Below are 17197 nucleotides of genomic sequence, written 5' to 3' on the forward strand. Positions count from 1 at the left end.
AGTTCTTTCAGCTCTCACAGAGTCTGAAAAATTGTTCTAAAGACCTCATCCTTGAATCTACCATGAAACCTTCTGAGGGAAGGTGTCCACCCAGAAGCCTGAAGGCAGGAGAAATTTTTGTACAAATTAGTCACAGTGCTTTGGATCAGGATTCAGTAACTGACATAAGGATTGACATCAGAGGTGGCAGAGACCTGTGTGTTCTGACCTATAACTTATGTCCTGACTTGGAAAAATAGGCAGAGTATATTAGGGAGAGAGAAAAGGGAAATGTAAAATGTGCAAGACGCAACGAGGTGAAGATGATATGAGGTGAGGCAAGGCAAAGCAAGGGGAGGCGAGGTGAAGTGAGATGAGATGAGATGGAGCAAACAAATGTTGGACTCATTACTCTTGTGAAAGGATGCATTGAAGCCTGCCCCAGTCACACTGATGTCAGAGGTGAAGCGGATGAACATGTATTCTCCAGTAGAACGGATGGGCCCGGGGATCTCTCTGCCACAGAGAACTGCTAGCTGCTGGGCCAGGTTGTTGTCTCCTATGAACACAGAAGGGAAACATCAACACAGAAATAGGATGTCTTACAAATCTATTGAATCTATTCCACCATCACTTTCAATCCAGTCAGAGTGGCTCACACATGTTCCCCAGGACACAAGAAACTCCTAGAAGATAATGGGAGTCTCAAAAAGAAGGACAGCTCAAGGGTTACCTCATTCTGGCTCCAGCTTGCTCTACTACTGCCTGCCCATTGTCTTTCTAAAATTTGGCCACCAGTTCTTCCTGGCACTAATGCTCAAAATCAGATTCCATGGGTGGGAAAGTGATCAAGACCTGTGTTGCTATGTCTCATTAGAGACTCTCACTCCAGTTACTCTGATTGCTGTAAATCAAGCAACTAAAAGTGAAAAAGACTTCGGCTCTTCAGCTTCATACCCCATACTCACATTAGGAGGTCATTCACCAAAAGGCCTGCAATTTTTTAAGACCCTTTCTTCAGTTCCAGTGGGTTTTTGTTTGGAAGTTTACATTTTATTTGGGTTTTTGCCATTGTGAAAGGAACATATTCTAGTGGAAGATACAAAAAGGCAATTCTATGGGGCCGGTGCTGTGGCGTAGCAAGTAAGGCTGCCACCTACAGTGCCGGCATCCCATATGGGTACTGGTTCAATTCCCAGCTGTTCCGCTTCCGATACAGCTCTCTGCTATGGCCTGGGAAAGCAGTAGAAGATGGCCCAGGTCATAGCAGAGAGCTGGATCAGAAGTGGAGCAGCCGGGACTTGAACCAGCACCCAAATTGGATGCCGGCACTGCAGGCGGTGACTTTACCAGCTACGCCACAATGCCAGCCCCTTGATTCAGTTTTGAACTATGGGAACTCTGTATCATGTGTAACCAGATAGCAGAGTTATTTAGCTCTCCCAAGAATGTGACAGAACCCTCTCTGGGGGTGCCCAGATAGGTTCACAACCACTCATTGGCAAAGGACTAAAGGTCTGTGATGACAAACCAAGTGCACAAGTGACCTCTAAGTGTCATTTTTTGCAGCCAATGGCTTTAGATGTTTGCTTCACCATATTACATGCTCCCATTACTCAGAAGCAAAAAAATGTATTGAGGATTGAGCATTGTAGTGCAGCAGGTTAAGCCACCATCTGTGACACTGTCATCCCACATGAGCACTGGTTCAAGTCCCAGTTGCTCTGCTTCTGATCCATCCCCCTGCTAATGCAGCGGAAAAAGCAGCAGGAGATAATCCAAGTACTTGGGTCAGTGCCACCCACATGGCAGACCCGTGGCCATTGTGACCATTTAAGGAATAAAACAGTGGATGAAAGATATTCTCGCTTTCTAGCTCTGCCTTTCAAATAAATAAATAAGTAAATCTATCTTAAAAATGTCTCTTACCGTCTCTTATCACAAGGCTATCATAGCTACATGTTGGGTGAGATTCAATGTCCAGGGAGAGAATGTTGAGTTCCACAGTAGAACCAGGAGCTTGGATAAGCCATGTGCAGTCAACCCTGTTATTGTAGTTATTTGGCCAACCCGGGGAGAAAAGAAACACTGGTGCATCTCTTGTAGTCAGGAACCCACCACAAGCACCTGTAGAATGGAGAGCAACATATTGGAAATATCTCTAGTGGAAACACACAAAATTCTTATCACTTTAAAGAGACAGCCCTATACTAAAATGAACAACCAATTGAAAACAACTTTCTCAAAGAAATCACTAACGATTTTATTAAATCCACCAATACAGTCATGGTTTCCATAATTTATTTTTCTGTGCAAGAAAAACACACTGTATTCTTCCTTTTCACAGTAGCTTGCCATCAAACCCATTTATTACTGAGTGCTGATATTTGTTAAGCATGAATAAGTACATGTAGAAGACCCTTCTCATAGAAAACCCTTCTATTAAGGTACTACTATATTCATGTCTCCTCATTTTCTCAACATACTCATCATGTAATATAGCTAGGAAATTTTGAACTAACTTTCTATTTCATAAACTGATACATTCAAGAAAGCACATATGCTTGTAATAAAAGCAACTTTTATTTTTTATTCAGTTTTTTAATTAAAAGCTTTATTGGAGCTACAATTCACAAAATAAAATGTATAATTCAGGGGTCTTTAGCATATTCAGAAGTCCTGCTACCATCATTACTACCTAATTTTAGAATGTGCTCCTCATCAAGGCTGGTGCTATGGTGCAGCAGGTGAAGCCACTGTCTGCAGTGCCGGCATCTGGTTTGAGTCCCAGCTGCTACACTTCTGATCTAGCTCCCTGCTAATGAATTTTTATTTTTTCCATTCAACAATTAATGGATATTTGAGGTGTTTCTCCTTTTTCACTGTTATGAATAATGTTTCTATGAATATTCATATACAAGTTTTTGTGTAAGCATGTTTTCAATTCTCTTGGGTATAAAACTACAAGGCGAATTCTAGATAATGGCAACACTGTTTTACTTACTGAGGAACTGCCTACCAGAAATACAAGAGTTTCAATTTCTCCTTATCTTTGCCAACACTTACCATCATCTGTCATAGAAAGTATTAGCTATGTATTTTTGAGTATATCATTTTAACCTTGTTATTCCTTTTGTTTTACTATATATTTTAAATTACTTTTCACTGGTTGTTCTGAAGATTACAATTACTATTTTAACTTAAAGAATATTTACATAACTACTTAATGTGAATAGTATACAAAACTTGGTTAATATTCTTTATCCCTTATCTGATATACTTGGGGCCAGCACGCTTCAGACTTTAGAATCTTTGGATTTTGGAATTTTGCAAAGACTTTATAAGTTGAATATTCCTATCCAAAAATCTGAATTGATCCAACATTGAAAACTCTGAAAGTTTCAGATTTTGGGGTATTCAGAATTTGGAATATTCAGATTAGTGAGGCTTACCCTATATGGTCCCATTCCTACCCTTCCCATCCTTTGTGCTATTTATTCTCATATTACATCTTTAACCATTATAAGCCCATCCAAGTAGCTTTCTAATTATTGCTTTATGCAGTAGCCTTTTAAAATCAGATAGCAGAAGAAATGATTTATAAACAAAAACATACTTTTACTATCTTTGATATTTACTTATGTAGATGTATTTACTGACTTTCTGGTAGATATTGAAGATATACTAGACCATTTAATTTCAGTCTAAAGACTTCCCTGAGGTCTTTCTTACAGATCAGGCCCGCTAGCAATGAATTTTCTGTTTTTTAAAACTGGGAATATTTTGATTTCTGTTTAGAAGGATACATTTGCTGAATATAGAATTCTTAACTGACAGTCTTTTTAAAGTTTTATCTATTTTGAAAGGCAGAGAGAGAGAAAGAGAGAGAACAGGAGAGAGTCCATTCACTAGCTCACCCCACAAATGCCCACAACAGCCAGGGCTGGGCCGGGCCAAAGCCAGAGACCTGGAACTCCTTCCAGGTCTTCAAAAGGGTGGCAGAGACCCAAGCACTTGAGCCATCACCCATTGCTGCCCAGGGTATGCATTATCAGGAAGCTGGATCAGAAGCAGAGGTGGGGGGGGCTGATGCTATGGCATGGTAGGTTAAGTCTCTGCCTGTGGCATGGCTCTTCCTCTTCCAATCCAGCTTTCTGCTAATGGCCTGGGAAAGCAGTAGAAGAGGGCCCAAGTTCTTGGGCCCCATACTCACTTGGGAGACCCAGAAGAAGCTCCTGGCTCCTGGCTTCAGATCGGCTAAGCTCTGGCCTTTGTGGCCATCTGGGGAGTGAACCACCAGATGGAAGACTCCTCTCCGTCTTTCCCTCTCTGTCTGTAACTCTGCCTCTAAAATAATAATAAATTAAAGAAGCTGAGGTGGGACTCAGACCTGGACACTCTAATATGGGATGCAGGTATCCCAAGCAGGGGGTTCATCTGCTACACTACAACATTCATCTCAACATTCTTTTTATTTATGCCTTTTGAATGTGTCATCCACTGCCTTTCCTTCCTTCCTTAAAGGTGAAATATTAATTTTTGGAGGGATTTTTTGTATTTTTTTAAATATTTATTTTATTTATTTGAAAGACAGAGTTAACAGAGAGAGGTATGACTGGTTCACTCCCCAGATGGCCACAACAGCTGGAGCTGCACCAATCCAAAGCCAGGAGCCAGGAGCTTCTTCCAGGTCTCCCCCGTGGGTGCAGGGGCCCAAGCATTTGGGCATCTTCTACTGCTTTCCCAGGCCATAGCAGAGAGCTAGATCAGAAGAGGAGCAGCAGGGACTAGAACCGACGCCCATATGGGATGCCAGTGCTTCAGGCCAGGGCTTTAACCCACTGCGCCACAGTGCCCGCCCCTTGGGGGCTCTTTTATATGACAAGTCACGCTCTTGGTGCTTTCAAAATAATCCCCTTTACTTTGGCTTTTACAGTTGGTGACATGTTGAGGCATAGATTTATTTGAGTTTATCCTACTTTGAGTTTGTTAGATTTCTTGGATGTAATATTTTCATCAAATTTAGAAGTGTTTAGGCAATTTCTGCAGATAGTCTTCATCCCTCTTTCACTCTGTCCTCCTCGTCTGAGGTCATATTATACATAATGAAGGAGGGGCATGGTTGCTGGGATTTGAGGCTCTGTACAAATTTCTTCACTTCTCTCTTTCTCACAGACAGTATAATCTCAATTGATCTGTCTTCAAGTGTGTTGTTTCCTTCTTTTGCCTGCTGAAATATGGTACTGACCCTCACTAGTGAATTTTCACTTGACTTATTGCACTCTCAATTCAGAATTCCTTTTATTTTTTTTTTTTATCACTGTGCTGCTAACCTCTATTTGGTGAAACATTATCCCCTTACTTTCCTTTCATTCTTAAGACACTTTTTCCTATAGTCCTTTAATCTATTTATAATAGCTAATTTAAAGTCCATGATAATTAAGTCTAACAGGACAGGTTCTTTTGATTGTCCCTTTTCCTTTGTATGGACCACACTTTCCCATTTTTTCATGTACCTCTTAATTATTTGTTGAAAAGATGATATTTTAAACAATACATGGTAGCTTTGGAAATCAACATGCCTCAAAGTTTGCTAATGTCGCTTGTTTAACAACTATTTGCTGTAGTTTTATACCATTTGTATTTTTTGTTATGTATAGTCACTGAAATCTCTGTTGAGAGTAGTGGTTAATAATGACTGGACATAGATTTCTTTAAATGCCTTGAACCGTAAGTCAGCTGGTTATGGCCATGGAACTTTAGATGTGTGTGTGTTGGAGTATGCCTTCAAGGCTCCAGCAGGCACTTTACAGTTCTGCATTAACTTTCACTTTCCACTTCCTTAGAACTTCAAGATCACATGGTTGTGAGAGATTAAGGCCTTCTTGGATATTTTCTTGGGCATGAGCATAGTCATGTACATGTGTGACACTCTAGGTACCAGAAATATGTGAGAGCTAAGGCCTCCTGTGGATACCTCATTCCCTGGTTTTTCCTTTCATAAATATTGTTTAGTTTCCTGTTAGCTGTAACTGGTATCACTGCCTCATGCATTTGTGATGTTAAAGAATTGCCAATGATCGTTTTCAGCAAACACAATAGGGATAGGGATAGTCAAACAGATCAAGTTCTTGGTCAGGTCAAATGAAGACAAGCTCCAAGGACGGAGCTTTCCAGGAAGCTGTTGACTGTTGTCTGGATCTCTAAATCTGTCCTACTCCCTCCTGCTCCCCTGGCCACAGTTGTAAGGCTATCTTAAGGTTACTGCAAGCCTTGGGGGTGGGAGTGAAAGCAGGCAAGTTAACATGCCACCAAACTTACTGTTCTTCCCGAGATTCAGCTCATCGTTCTTAAATACACTCCTCAGCTTGTTGTAAGGCTCTGGGAGGTTTCCACGTTCCCCAGAGGTTGATTTTGACAGTTTCTGCCAGTGTTCTCATCACTTGCACAGGGGGAATGGATTATCAGAAGTTCGTAATTCACTATTTCAGAAGTTTGTGACTTATACCAGAATATATTTGAGTATTATTAGGACCATCAGTAAAGTTTTTTTTTAAGGGTAATTATCAGGAGGAAAATCTGAATGCTGAATGTTCCCTATTGTCAAGTTTAAAGGTTTTCCTGTAGACCTTGGGAGGCAGCAGATGATGGCTCAAGTAAACAGCTTTCTCCCTCGCAAAATGGGAGACCTGAACTGGACTGCCAGCTCCTGACGTCATTACAGGTATTTGGGAACTGAACCACAGATGGAAGCTCACTTGCTCTCTCCCTCTCCAGTAAATAAATTTTAAAACAGTTCTCCTCTATATGAAATTTTTATTATCTTAAATTCATAACTCTGAAATATTAGCCTACACTTACCAATCCTAAAAATATTTCATTTATGACCACATACCTGAAGCAATGGTAGGTACAGGCCCAGCAGGAATGTCCATTGCAAACCACTCCAGGAGGAATCCCCTCCCTGTGATTGTAGCGTCCGAATAAAAATGAAATGTCAAAGAATTCCCAGTGGAGCTAAAGGAGTCAGTCTGAGTCCCGCAGTAAGTTCCAATGAGGCGTGAATGAATGCCAAATCCATCATAAATCTACACAGAAAAAACAGTAGATCATCATATTTGTCAGCTCTATTTTTTTCTTCAGAAAGAGAAAATTTAGAAGATGCTCTATATTATTACAATTTTATCATAATGGAAAAAAACAAATGGATGAATAATTTACTTTAATGTGAAACAGAATGTGTTACTAAATAGAAAATATTACTACCCAAATTTAATATGTTTCAAAAATATTTATATCTTTGTTCCAGAATTATATTAATAAACATGTTGTGTGGCATATCAGTACAGCTCATTTGATGATTACAGCAAAAACTTAGGGGCAGAAAAGTAGGAACCAGGACAGTCATGTGCTTTGGGGTCTCAAAAGGAAGAATTAGAAAGACACAAAAGTGATGAAAGGGCTCAAGGAGAGAAAATGGAAAGGCATCCTAAAGGAATTCACCTTTCCACAGAAGGAAAAAAGAATCAATGACAACTAAAGAACCACACCTTGCAGGGCTCATTCATCACATCCAATGCACTCAATACATCTCTTTCATTTGGCTTAAAATGTTTAGGGATACATTTTGTGATAGTTTCCAAATCATTTGGAAAATACACATTGTAACAGTTATTATAAAACCTCTTCTGGGCCTCAGTTTTTCACATTATGTAACCATTATTTCTATACATAGGAAGTATCTATCAGGTCCTGGGTTCTATATAAGGCACTGAGTATCCAAAATGATTAAGATGGGATCTTGGCCTACCAGAATCTGACAGGGTTTCTGAAATTGATACAGTAGCCAATGTCTGGAAGGCATTTATTTATTTTTGTATTTATTTTATTTTATATTTATTTCTGTATTTTTATATCTTGTATGACCCTTTAAATTTTTAATACTCTAATGTAAGAACAAATAGGACAATGAGTAAAAACAAAAATAAGACATAGATGTATCATTATACAAAGCCCAACAAGTAAGCTACAATACTAAAAAATACAAAAACCTTAGACACAGACTAGCATATAATAAATATAATACCGCTAATAAATATACCTCCAATAAATACCTCTATAATAATACCTCTCTATATAATATCTCTATAATACCTCTAAAAATATAATTACCTCTAAGAGGCAGTAATCATGACTTTAGGGCAGGCCATCCCACATGATTTGTAACTGTTTGAATGAACATTAACTTGGATTTATTTTTGTCAATAGCAACTCACCAAAGTGCGTAAACATTGATTGCACATGGAAACTTACCCTTAATTTGTCATAGTAGCAGTTATTTGTTTCTTCAGTGTCCATCTCCAAAATTCTACCGTGAATAACTTGAGATGCATTTACATTTACTATCCATTGGTAATTGGAGTTATGGGGGTAATTTCTAGGCCATAAGGGAGAAGCGATTTTCCCATGAGTTCCCACAATATTATCATTGCCAAACACTAGACGGAGAAAACAGAGCAGTAAATCAGACCTACTTAGAATAGCTCTTTATTCAAATGATAAAAAAACAGAGGCACTGGAAATTGAAAAGGATGGGCTTTTAATTAACTGATTTCTTTTCCAACTACTGAAAGAAATACCACTTCCCTTTTGGTTTCTGGGCTATCCATTAACTCCCTGGAGAAAGGTGACTTTGTGAATGGGATTCCAGCTCTCTAGAAGGTTGGTGTGAAAGGAGGCAAGGATGTCCCATGTGAAAAGGGCTTAGGAAGGGTATGGTTGTTACCAGCCCCTTTCCCAAACTTTAGCTTATCTATTTTGTTTTAGAAAAGAAAGGAACCTGTTTTTTAAAAACTGCTTCAAAATTAGATAAACTGACACATTGGGACCACAGATAGAATAACCAGTTAAAGAAAATTTGATTCAAAATAAAGATATTTAATTATTTTGTCTATTGGAAGAAAACTGCATAGTTATAACATCGGGGCACTTGAGTCAATCCCAAAGTAAGATTAAAGGTCTTTGATTTGAAGAATATAGAGTTTATAGGATTAAATGAAACTCTTGACCTAAATATACCAAATCTGAACAATATTAGAAGTTTCTTTATCACAATATTATGAAAAGAATTAATTTAACAATGGGTGGAAATTAGAGGTATAGTGTATTGCTTCTAGTTTGCAAGACCTATTTTGGAAATCCTATGACAGGATAAACTTACCCTTAGTGAATGAGGCCTGGAAGCCTGTGCCACTGCCTGAACCATCAGAGACAAATCTGATCCATAAGACGTGTCCAACAATGGATGAATAGTTGTGAGGGAGGGAGTTCCCACAGTATCGTCCCACCAACTGCCCTGTGGCATTTCCTTCTCGGATCTCCATAAAATCCTTGCTGCAGTTCTGAGAGTCCTCCAACCGGAAAGATCTGTTTTTTTTGTTTTTTTTTTTTTTTTTTTTTTTTTTTTGGGGGGGGGGGCAGTTAAAAGAATGTAATTGGTAGAATACAGTTAGGGATTATCCTGAATCACATCCTAGGGTTAATGTCAACTTTGATCATAAGATCCTTTAGCTGTATCAAAAATTTTCTCTTACTGAAAGATGTTGAAATGGCTATTCAAGAGATACAAAGTAATTTTCTACATTTAAAGAGTCCCTCTGCCTTTCAAATCCAATGATAATAAAAACTTTTAAAAGAAGATACATATAAGAATAACCAATAGGAACATGAGAAAATACCTTACATTGTTCAGTAATTGTTAATTGTTAATAATTAGGGAAATGCAAATAAAAACCATAACATCACACTTCAAATCCACCAGAATTACTATGATGAAAAAAATTGGAAAACATGAGGATGTAACTTTTGTTCTTTGCTAGTGGAATCTAAAATGGTGCGGTCACTATGGAAAAGTCTGGTCGCTGTTCAGAAAGTTAAACATAGAATTACCATAGGATCCAAGAATTTCACTTCTACATATATAGCCAAAAGAACTAAAGCAGGGACTCTAAGAAGTAGTGGTACACCAACGTTCACAGTAGCATGATTCATGAGACTCAAAAGGTGAAAACAACTCAAATAAAATGTGAGAGATGGACACACACAATTATTATTCAGCCTTACAATTATAATTACATTCTTAGATCTAGTGTTGTGGTGCAGTTGACTAAGCAGCTGCTTCCAGTGCCTGAATCTTACATGAGAGCACTGGTTGGAGTTCTGGCTGCTCTGCTTCTGATCCAACTCCCTAATAATGTACTTGGAAAAGCAGTGGAAGATGGCCCAAGTACTTGGACCTCTGCCACACAGGTAACCTGGATGGAGTTCCAGGCTTCTGGCTTCAGCCTGTCCCAGCCCTGTTTGCAGCCGTTTGGGCGTTTGGGAAGTGAACCAGTGGATGAAAGATTCTCTCTCTCTCTCTCTCTCTCTCTCTCTCTCTCTCTTTCTCTCTCTCCCCTCTGTCTCTCTCTGTCTCTCTCCCTCTCCTCCCACCTTTCCCTGTCTACATCCCTCTCTTTCTCTTTGTCTCTATCTCTACTTCCAAATAAATTAAATAAATAATTAAAAATATGATTAAGTTCTGATACGCAAGTTTAAGGATAACCCTTGAAAATATTATGGTGGATGAAATAAACTAAATATAATAGTACATATGTTGTGTGATTATACCTACATGAAAAACTAGAATAGGCAAACACAGAAACAAGAAGTACAATAGAGGTTAACAAAGGTTAGGGGGATGAAGAAACAAGGAGCTATTGTTCAACGGATATACACAGAGTTGCTGAATAATGATTTCATAGGGAAGCACTACCAAAACTCCAATAAATCAGTAACTTCAACCTCAATTTTATGCCTATTGCATCAAAAGAAAGAAAGAAAGAAAGAAAGAAAGAAAGAAGAAAGGAGGGAGGGAGGGAGAGAAGGAAGGAAAGAAGGAAGGAAGAGAAGAGAAGTTACTCTTCAACTTATTCAGTATAGCTTTGACAGCAAAACCAATCAAGGGTGGTAAAATAAAGAAAAAATTAGGTCCATCTCACTTAATACTGGTACAGATGAATAACTGGTACATAAAAAAGTAGGCAAAAGGAATCCATAACTTTGTAAAATTTGCAAATATTAACCAAGTCAGATTCACAATTTAACATTAGGAGAGCTATTAGAGCAATTTACCACAGAGTAATCAAAGAAAAATAGATGCAAAAAATTAAGAATTAATCAATGGAAGCTGCAGAACTGCATTTGGTAAAACTCAACATTAAGTCATCAAAATACTTTTAGAAAACTGGGAATAGAAGGAGTGATTTTAACCAGATAAATGCCTATTAAAAACTTACAACAAAAATACTTAGAGGTTAAAAAAAACCAGCATTTCCTTTACATCAGAAATAACACAAGGAAGCGTATTCTCATCCCTTGTGTTCTTCAGTGTACTCAAGAATTAGCCAATGCTATAGGACAAGGAAAAAGGAACAAAGATTGCAAGGATTGGAAGATCTCTAAACCCATATTCCAATTAGCTCATTCATTCAATAAGTATTTACTGGGTACCTTAATGTTTCAGGCTGTACTCTAGGCACTGAAACAAATAAGAGACAAAAATTTTTGTTGTTCTAAGAACAGAATGGTTACTGGATAATATAATACTCAACAATCAGTAGAGTAACAAACAACTAGTTAGAAACTGCATCTTAAAAATTCATTCAGGGAAGAGAGGGAAAGATGTGCAAGTTGGGACATGCTCAAGCTGACTTGCCCCAAACGGTAGAGTTAGAAACATACCAGGGGATTCCAAATCAATCCCATCAAGGTGGCATGTACCAATGCCATCTCACTAGTCCCAGTGATCAATTTCTGTTCACAATTGATCATGATGATAGGACTAAGAGCCAAAGGGAGCACATAAACAAGACTAGTGTCTGCAAATACTAACTGATAGAGAATGATCCAACATGGGAAGTGGGATACACAGCAGACTCATAGAATGGCAGATGTCCTAAACAGAACTCTGGCCTCAGAATCAGCCCTTAAGGCATGCAGATCTGGCTGAAAAGCCCATGAGAGTATTTCAGGCATGGAAAGCCACTCTGGCAAAAAACAAACAAACAAACAAACAAACAAAACCCACAAAACCCTAAATGAAAGATCTCCACGAGTGAGATCCCAGTGGAAAGAACGGGTCATCAAAGAAGGAGGTACCTTTCTCTGAAGGGAGGAGAGAACTTCCATTCTGACTACGACCTTGTCTAAATAAGATCAGAGTTGGTGAACTCAAAAGGCTTCCATAGCCTTAGCAACTCATGACAAGAGCCTAGGGTGATTACTGATGCCATAAACAAGAGTGTCAATTTGTTAAGTCAACAACAGGAGTCACTGTGCACTTACTCCTCATGTAGGATCTCTGTCCTTAATGTGCTGTACATTGAGATTTAATGCTATAACTAGTACTCAAACAGTATTTTTCACTTTGTGTTTCTATGTGGGTGCAAACTGTTGAAATCTTTACTTAATATATGCTAAACTGATCTTCTGTATATGAAGAGAATTGAAAATGAATCTTGATGTGAATGGAAGGGGAGAGGGAGCAGGAAAGGGGAGGGTTGCAGGTGGGAGGGAAGTTATGGGGGGGGAAGCCATTGTAACCCATAAGCTGCACTTTGGAAATTTATATTCATTAAATAAAAGTTAAAAAAAAATCCATTCAGAGGCCAGCACTGTGGTGTAGGGGGTAAAGCCACCGCCTGCAGTGCTGGCATTGCATATGGGCACCAGTTCGAGTCTCGGCTGCTCCACTTCCCATCCAGCTCTCTTCTATGGCCTGCGAAAGCAGTGGAAGATGGCCCAAGTCCTTGAGCCCCTGCACCTGTGTGGGAGACCTGGCGGAAGCTCCTGGCTCCTGGCTTTGGATCGGTGCAGCTCTGGCCGTTGCGGCCAATTGGGGAGTGAACCAGTGGATGGAAGACCTCTCTCTCTCTCTCTCTCTCTGCCTCTCCTTCTCTCTTTGTGTAACTGACTTTCAAATAAATAAATAATCTTTAAATAATCCATTCAAACAAATATTTTTGACTCTATTCTATATTGCCAGACACTTTCATGGGGAATAGGAACAGAACAATAAAAAAAATCAACAATGTGCCTTCCTTCAGGGCACATATATTCTGGGAAGAGGGATACACAAAAAAATAAAAAGATTTGCAGCCAAGTTACTTCTGTAATTTCAAAATCAATGCCATTTTCCATAGCAATAAAAAAATAAGGTGCCCAGAAATAAATGTAACAGAAGACCTCTAATGCCTTAATGGAAAAAGTAAGAAATTATAGTGTAGGATATAAATGACCTAAGTAAATGGAGAGATATCCCAAGTTTAAGGACATGAAGAATCCTATCATAAAAATTGTTCTCCCAAAATTAATTTCTAAATCCAATGTAATTCCAATCCAACCAGTAAGTATGATTCCATTTATGTAAAATGTAAAACAGAAGGCAGCACTTAATGTAGCATGTGGGATGTATACACTTACAACAAAAGTATAAAACATAAATTGAAATTATACATACAAATTCAAGAAAGGGATTATTGCCTCTGTGATGAAAAAGTAAAGGCATACGAATGGGAACCTTTGGTGCTCTGTAATATTTTAATTATTTATAAGTAATTTTTTAAAAATAGTAATTAAACAGTGAAAAAAAGAAGAGGAAATGGTAGCAGATTATTGTTTTTCCATCAGTTGTTAGTGGAAGATTTTGCTGAGAAGAGGAAGGAGAAGGTAAAGAAAGCTCTAGTAAGACTGTAGAGAAGAAACTGTCAGGATAGAAGAGAATGGGAATATGTGGAGACCAGAAAATGCGCTTTTGTATTTGTGTTGCAAGATTCCACAGTTTGGTGAGCTCCCCCGGTGCTCTGTATCAGCCAGGGGATTAGGATGCCAAGAGGCAACCTGCCTGGAGGCTCCGGCCACCGCTAGCCCCACAGTGGAATCAATGTCAGACACACCTCTGTGCATCCACTGTCCGCCAGAGTGCAGGAGTAAACTGATGGCTCAGCTCTGCTATACCTGCAGCTTTTCCAGCCAGAGCCTCTATCAGTCAGTGGCTTTCATGATCCCGTCAAGGTGTGGCATTACGGTACAGACAATCTGGACTACATCCTAGGTGTGTTTTAGCAGCAAGCTGTGACTGAGAGTTAACACACAGAAGAAATCGGGAAACATCCATATTTGGCAAAGCAAATGATAATTTGTCTTTACTCCCATCATCTCCCTTGAGAATCCCATGCTTGCAGAGTATCATTCAACATTTCTACTTATAATCACTTTTGGCAAGGGATTGTTCTGAATCTATCCTTAGGCTGCCTGCCAAGTTTAGTGCTTAAACTCAGCCTCAATTTTATTACCCTAATATTAACAACAATGTGAAATAAGCCAAAGTCTCTTTTTTCTGCCTCTAAAAAGCAGAGAGGGAAGCAAGGGAGATCAGTTGGTACAACCGTCGCCTCAGAACCTTTCTACCCAAAGTGTGGTTTGCACTCCAGCGGCCTCTGCATCCCCTGAGAGGTTGTCTGAGATAAAAAGGCAGGCACCATCAAGCACCTGAATCAGAACTTGAACTTCAGCAAGATGCGGGCTGATTACTGTGCACATGAAAGTCAGGCCCAATGGCTCAGAAGATTACAAAGTGAAGGTTTTTCCTAAGTACCACAATAGTGTGACCCTGTGTTAAAATGCAGCCAAGATCTTGCATTAGAGGTAATGCAATGCTTACGGCAATACCTGTAAGAATCAAATTAAACTTTCAAAAGAGCTCTACTGTTCTTAGAATTCTTTGTTTTAGGCCTGTACATTTCACAACCAAATTTACCCTTTGGCTAAGATCTGCTAGTAAAAAAACACAATGTGGAACAAAAATAGTACAGGCACTGTTTCTCATTATCTCATTTCAATTCTTGAACCAAGATCAATTACGTTTGAAAAGCACTCTGCAAGCATAAAACACAATTTCTGTGAATGCCTTTAAATATCTGTTTTACAAAAAAATCTCTTTTTGGTTGTGCTTCTTCTCCCTGTTGCAGATTCAGCCATAATCCCCCTAGCTTTTCTCCCTATTCAATTTCACCGCAGGGTCCACAAGCCCAACCCCATATTTTAGAACTTGATTTGATTCCTATGCTTCTCATGCACCCCAGGGAAATGTTTCTCCGTGCCCATCTGGATGTCGTTTAGAACAGGCCTCACCCTAAAACCCTGCTCATTATCATCTTCACAAAAAGAAGCATCTTGCATTCTACAAAATTCACTTTAAAAATAAAACTCAAGCAAGGAATACAAAGTAATGAAAGTTAATTTCTTACAGGTGAAGAAGGAAAATGCTGAGTCACTGAGATTTTTCTATCGAGCAATTAGAAGTTCATGTCCATTCAACAATAAAGTGGATGAAACGTATTTTCTTCTATGTTCTAGAAGGAGAGCCCAGAGCTGTCCATTTGGATTTATTGGTGAACTCTAACAGAAAATACTTCAGAAATGTCAAAGACTGAGAGAATTAACATTCCAACCTATGCTGTGTGCATGTTTTTAAATTGATATCGTCTTTAATTTCAGCAGTGACCCTAGGAGTTTATTATTATTATCCCTCTATAATTGAAATAAATCTTTTTAGGTTTTAATTAAACAGCATCTTGACATCGATTTAGTAGTAGTTTATAAATAACTGGGGTCTTACCTGTTTTTATTAAATTTATTTTATTTTTTAACATTTGCTTTATTTATTTAAAAGGTTGAGTGACAGAGACAGAGGAAAAGACAGAAAGAGAGAAAGAGATCTTCCACCTGCTTGTTCACTCCCCAGTTGGCTGCAACAGGTAGAGCTAAGCCAAGCAGAAGCCAGGAGCCAGTAACTTCATCTGGTCTCCTGCATGCATATCGGAAGCATAGATACTTGAGCTATCTCCTGTTGCTTTTCCAGGCACATCTGCAGGAAAACTCTTTCAGAATCAGAGCAGCTAGGAACTGAACTGATGCTTTGCTATGGTATGTCAGATTCCCAGGCTTAACCCACTGTGCACAACACCAGCCCTATCGTACCTGTCTTTTTTTTATTTAAATTTCTTGATTTATATAAATGGAACAAATTTCATGTATCTTATACATACAGTTTTTTTTTTCTTTGACAGGCAGAGTTAAACAGAGAGAGACAGAGAGAGAGAGAGACAGAGAGAAAGGTCTTCCTTTTTCCGTTGGTTCAAAGCTAGGAGCCAGGTGCTTCCTCCTGGTCTCCCATGCAGGTGTAAGGCCCAAGGACCTGGGCCATCCTCCACTGCACTCCTGGGCCACAGCAGAGAGCTGGACTGGAAGAGGAGCAACTGGGACAGAACTGGCGCCCCAACCAGGATTAGAACCTGGGGTGCCAGAGCCGCAGGCAGAAGACTAGCATAGTGAGCCGTGGCGCCGGCCCCCATACATACAGTTCTAAGAACATAATGACACTTCCCACCCATCCTTCCTCCCTCCTTCTTTCTCAATCTTCCTCCTACTTTTTTTTCTTATTTTTCTTTTAATTTTTGCTAAAGTAAACTTTTTTTAATTTGAGAACAAGTTGTATCATTAATTAAAGCACTTAAGGAAACAAGCAATGCTGTAGACCACTTATGCTTATCTAAAACTATGAGGCATAAGAATATCTTCCACTTAATAAACTAAAACTAAGTAAATCTTTGAGAACAAGTTTTACTATGAACTCTCATAATACAACTCTTTAGGATAGAAGTCCTGCATGAGAAGTTAGTGCACAGTGACTCCTGCTGTTAACAATTAACCCTTTTTATATATAAAAAAGATTTATTTATTTATTTGAAAGGCAGAGTTAGAGAGAGGCAGAGGCAGAGAGAGAGAAGTCTTCATCCACTTGCTCACTCCCTAGTTGGCCAGAATGGGCAAAGCTGCGCTGATCCAAAGCCAGGAGCCAAGAGCTTCTTCCGGCTCTCCCACATGGGTACAGGGGCCCAAGGACTTGGGCCATCTTCCACTGCTTTCCCAGACCATAGCAGGGAGCTGGATGGGAAGTGGAACAGCTGGGACTCGAACCAGCCCACATGGGACGATGGCACTGCAGGCGGCAGCTTTACTTGCTATGCCACAATGCCAGCCCCACTTAATACTCTTATGTATGATATCGGTGATCACCTGAGGCTCTTGACATCAACGGCCTAGGCTATGGAAGCCT

At 39.2% G+C, this 17197-nt stretch overlaps 1 protein-coding gene across 1 annotated transcript in view; it reads right to left on the bottom strand.

The window, feature by feature from the left end:
- The window catches only part of CUBN (cubilin), a 283377-nt gene that overhangs the window by 96506 nt on the left and 169674 nt on the right, over positions 1 to 17197 (bottom strand). Inside the window, exons 37-41 of the mRNA XM_051820614.3 lie at positions 9200 to 9405; positions 8293 to 8477; positions 6875 to 7067; positions 1909 to 2106; positions 392 to 538 (exon numbers count right to left, since the gene is read on the bottom strand). Of these exons, the coding sequence (XP_051676574.3) occupies positions 392 to 538; positions 1909 to 2106; positions 6875 to 7067; positions 8293 to 8477; positions 9200 to 9405 (929 nt within the window). The remainder of the gene's footprint in view (positions 1 to 391; positions 539 to 1908; positions 2107 to 6874; positions 7068 to 8292; positions 8478 to 9199; positions 9406 to 17197) is intronic.

This window comes from Oryctolagus cuniculus, chromosome 13 (genome assembly GCF_051225735.1).
Source record: "Oryctolagus cuniculus isolate XC-2025 breed Fujian yellow rabbit chromosome 13, ASM5122573v1, whole genome shotgun sequence".
Taxonomy (NCBI): Eukaryota; Metazoa; Chordata; class Mammalia; order Lagomorpha; family Leporidae; genus Oryctolagus; species Oryctolagus cuniculus.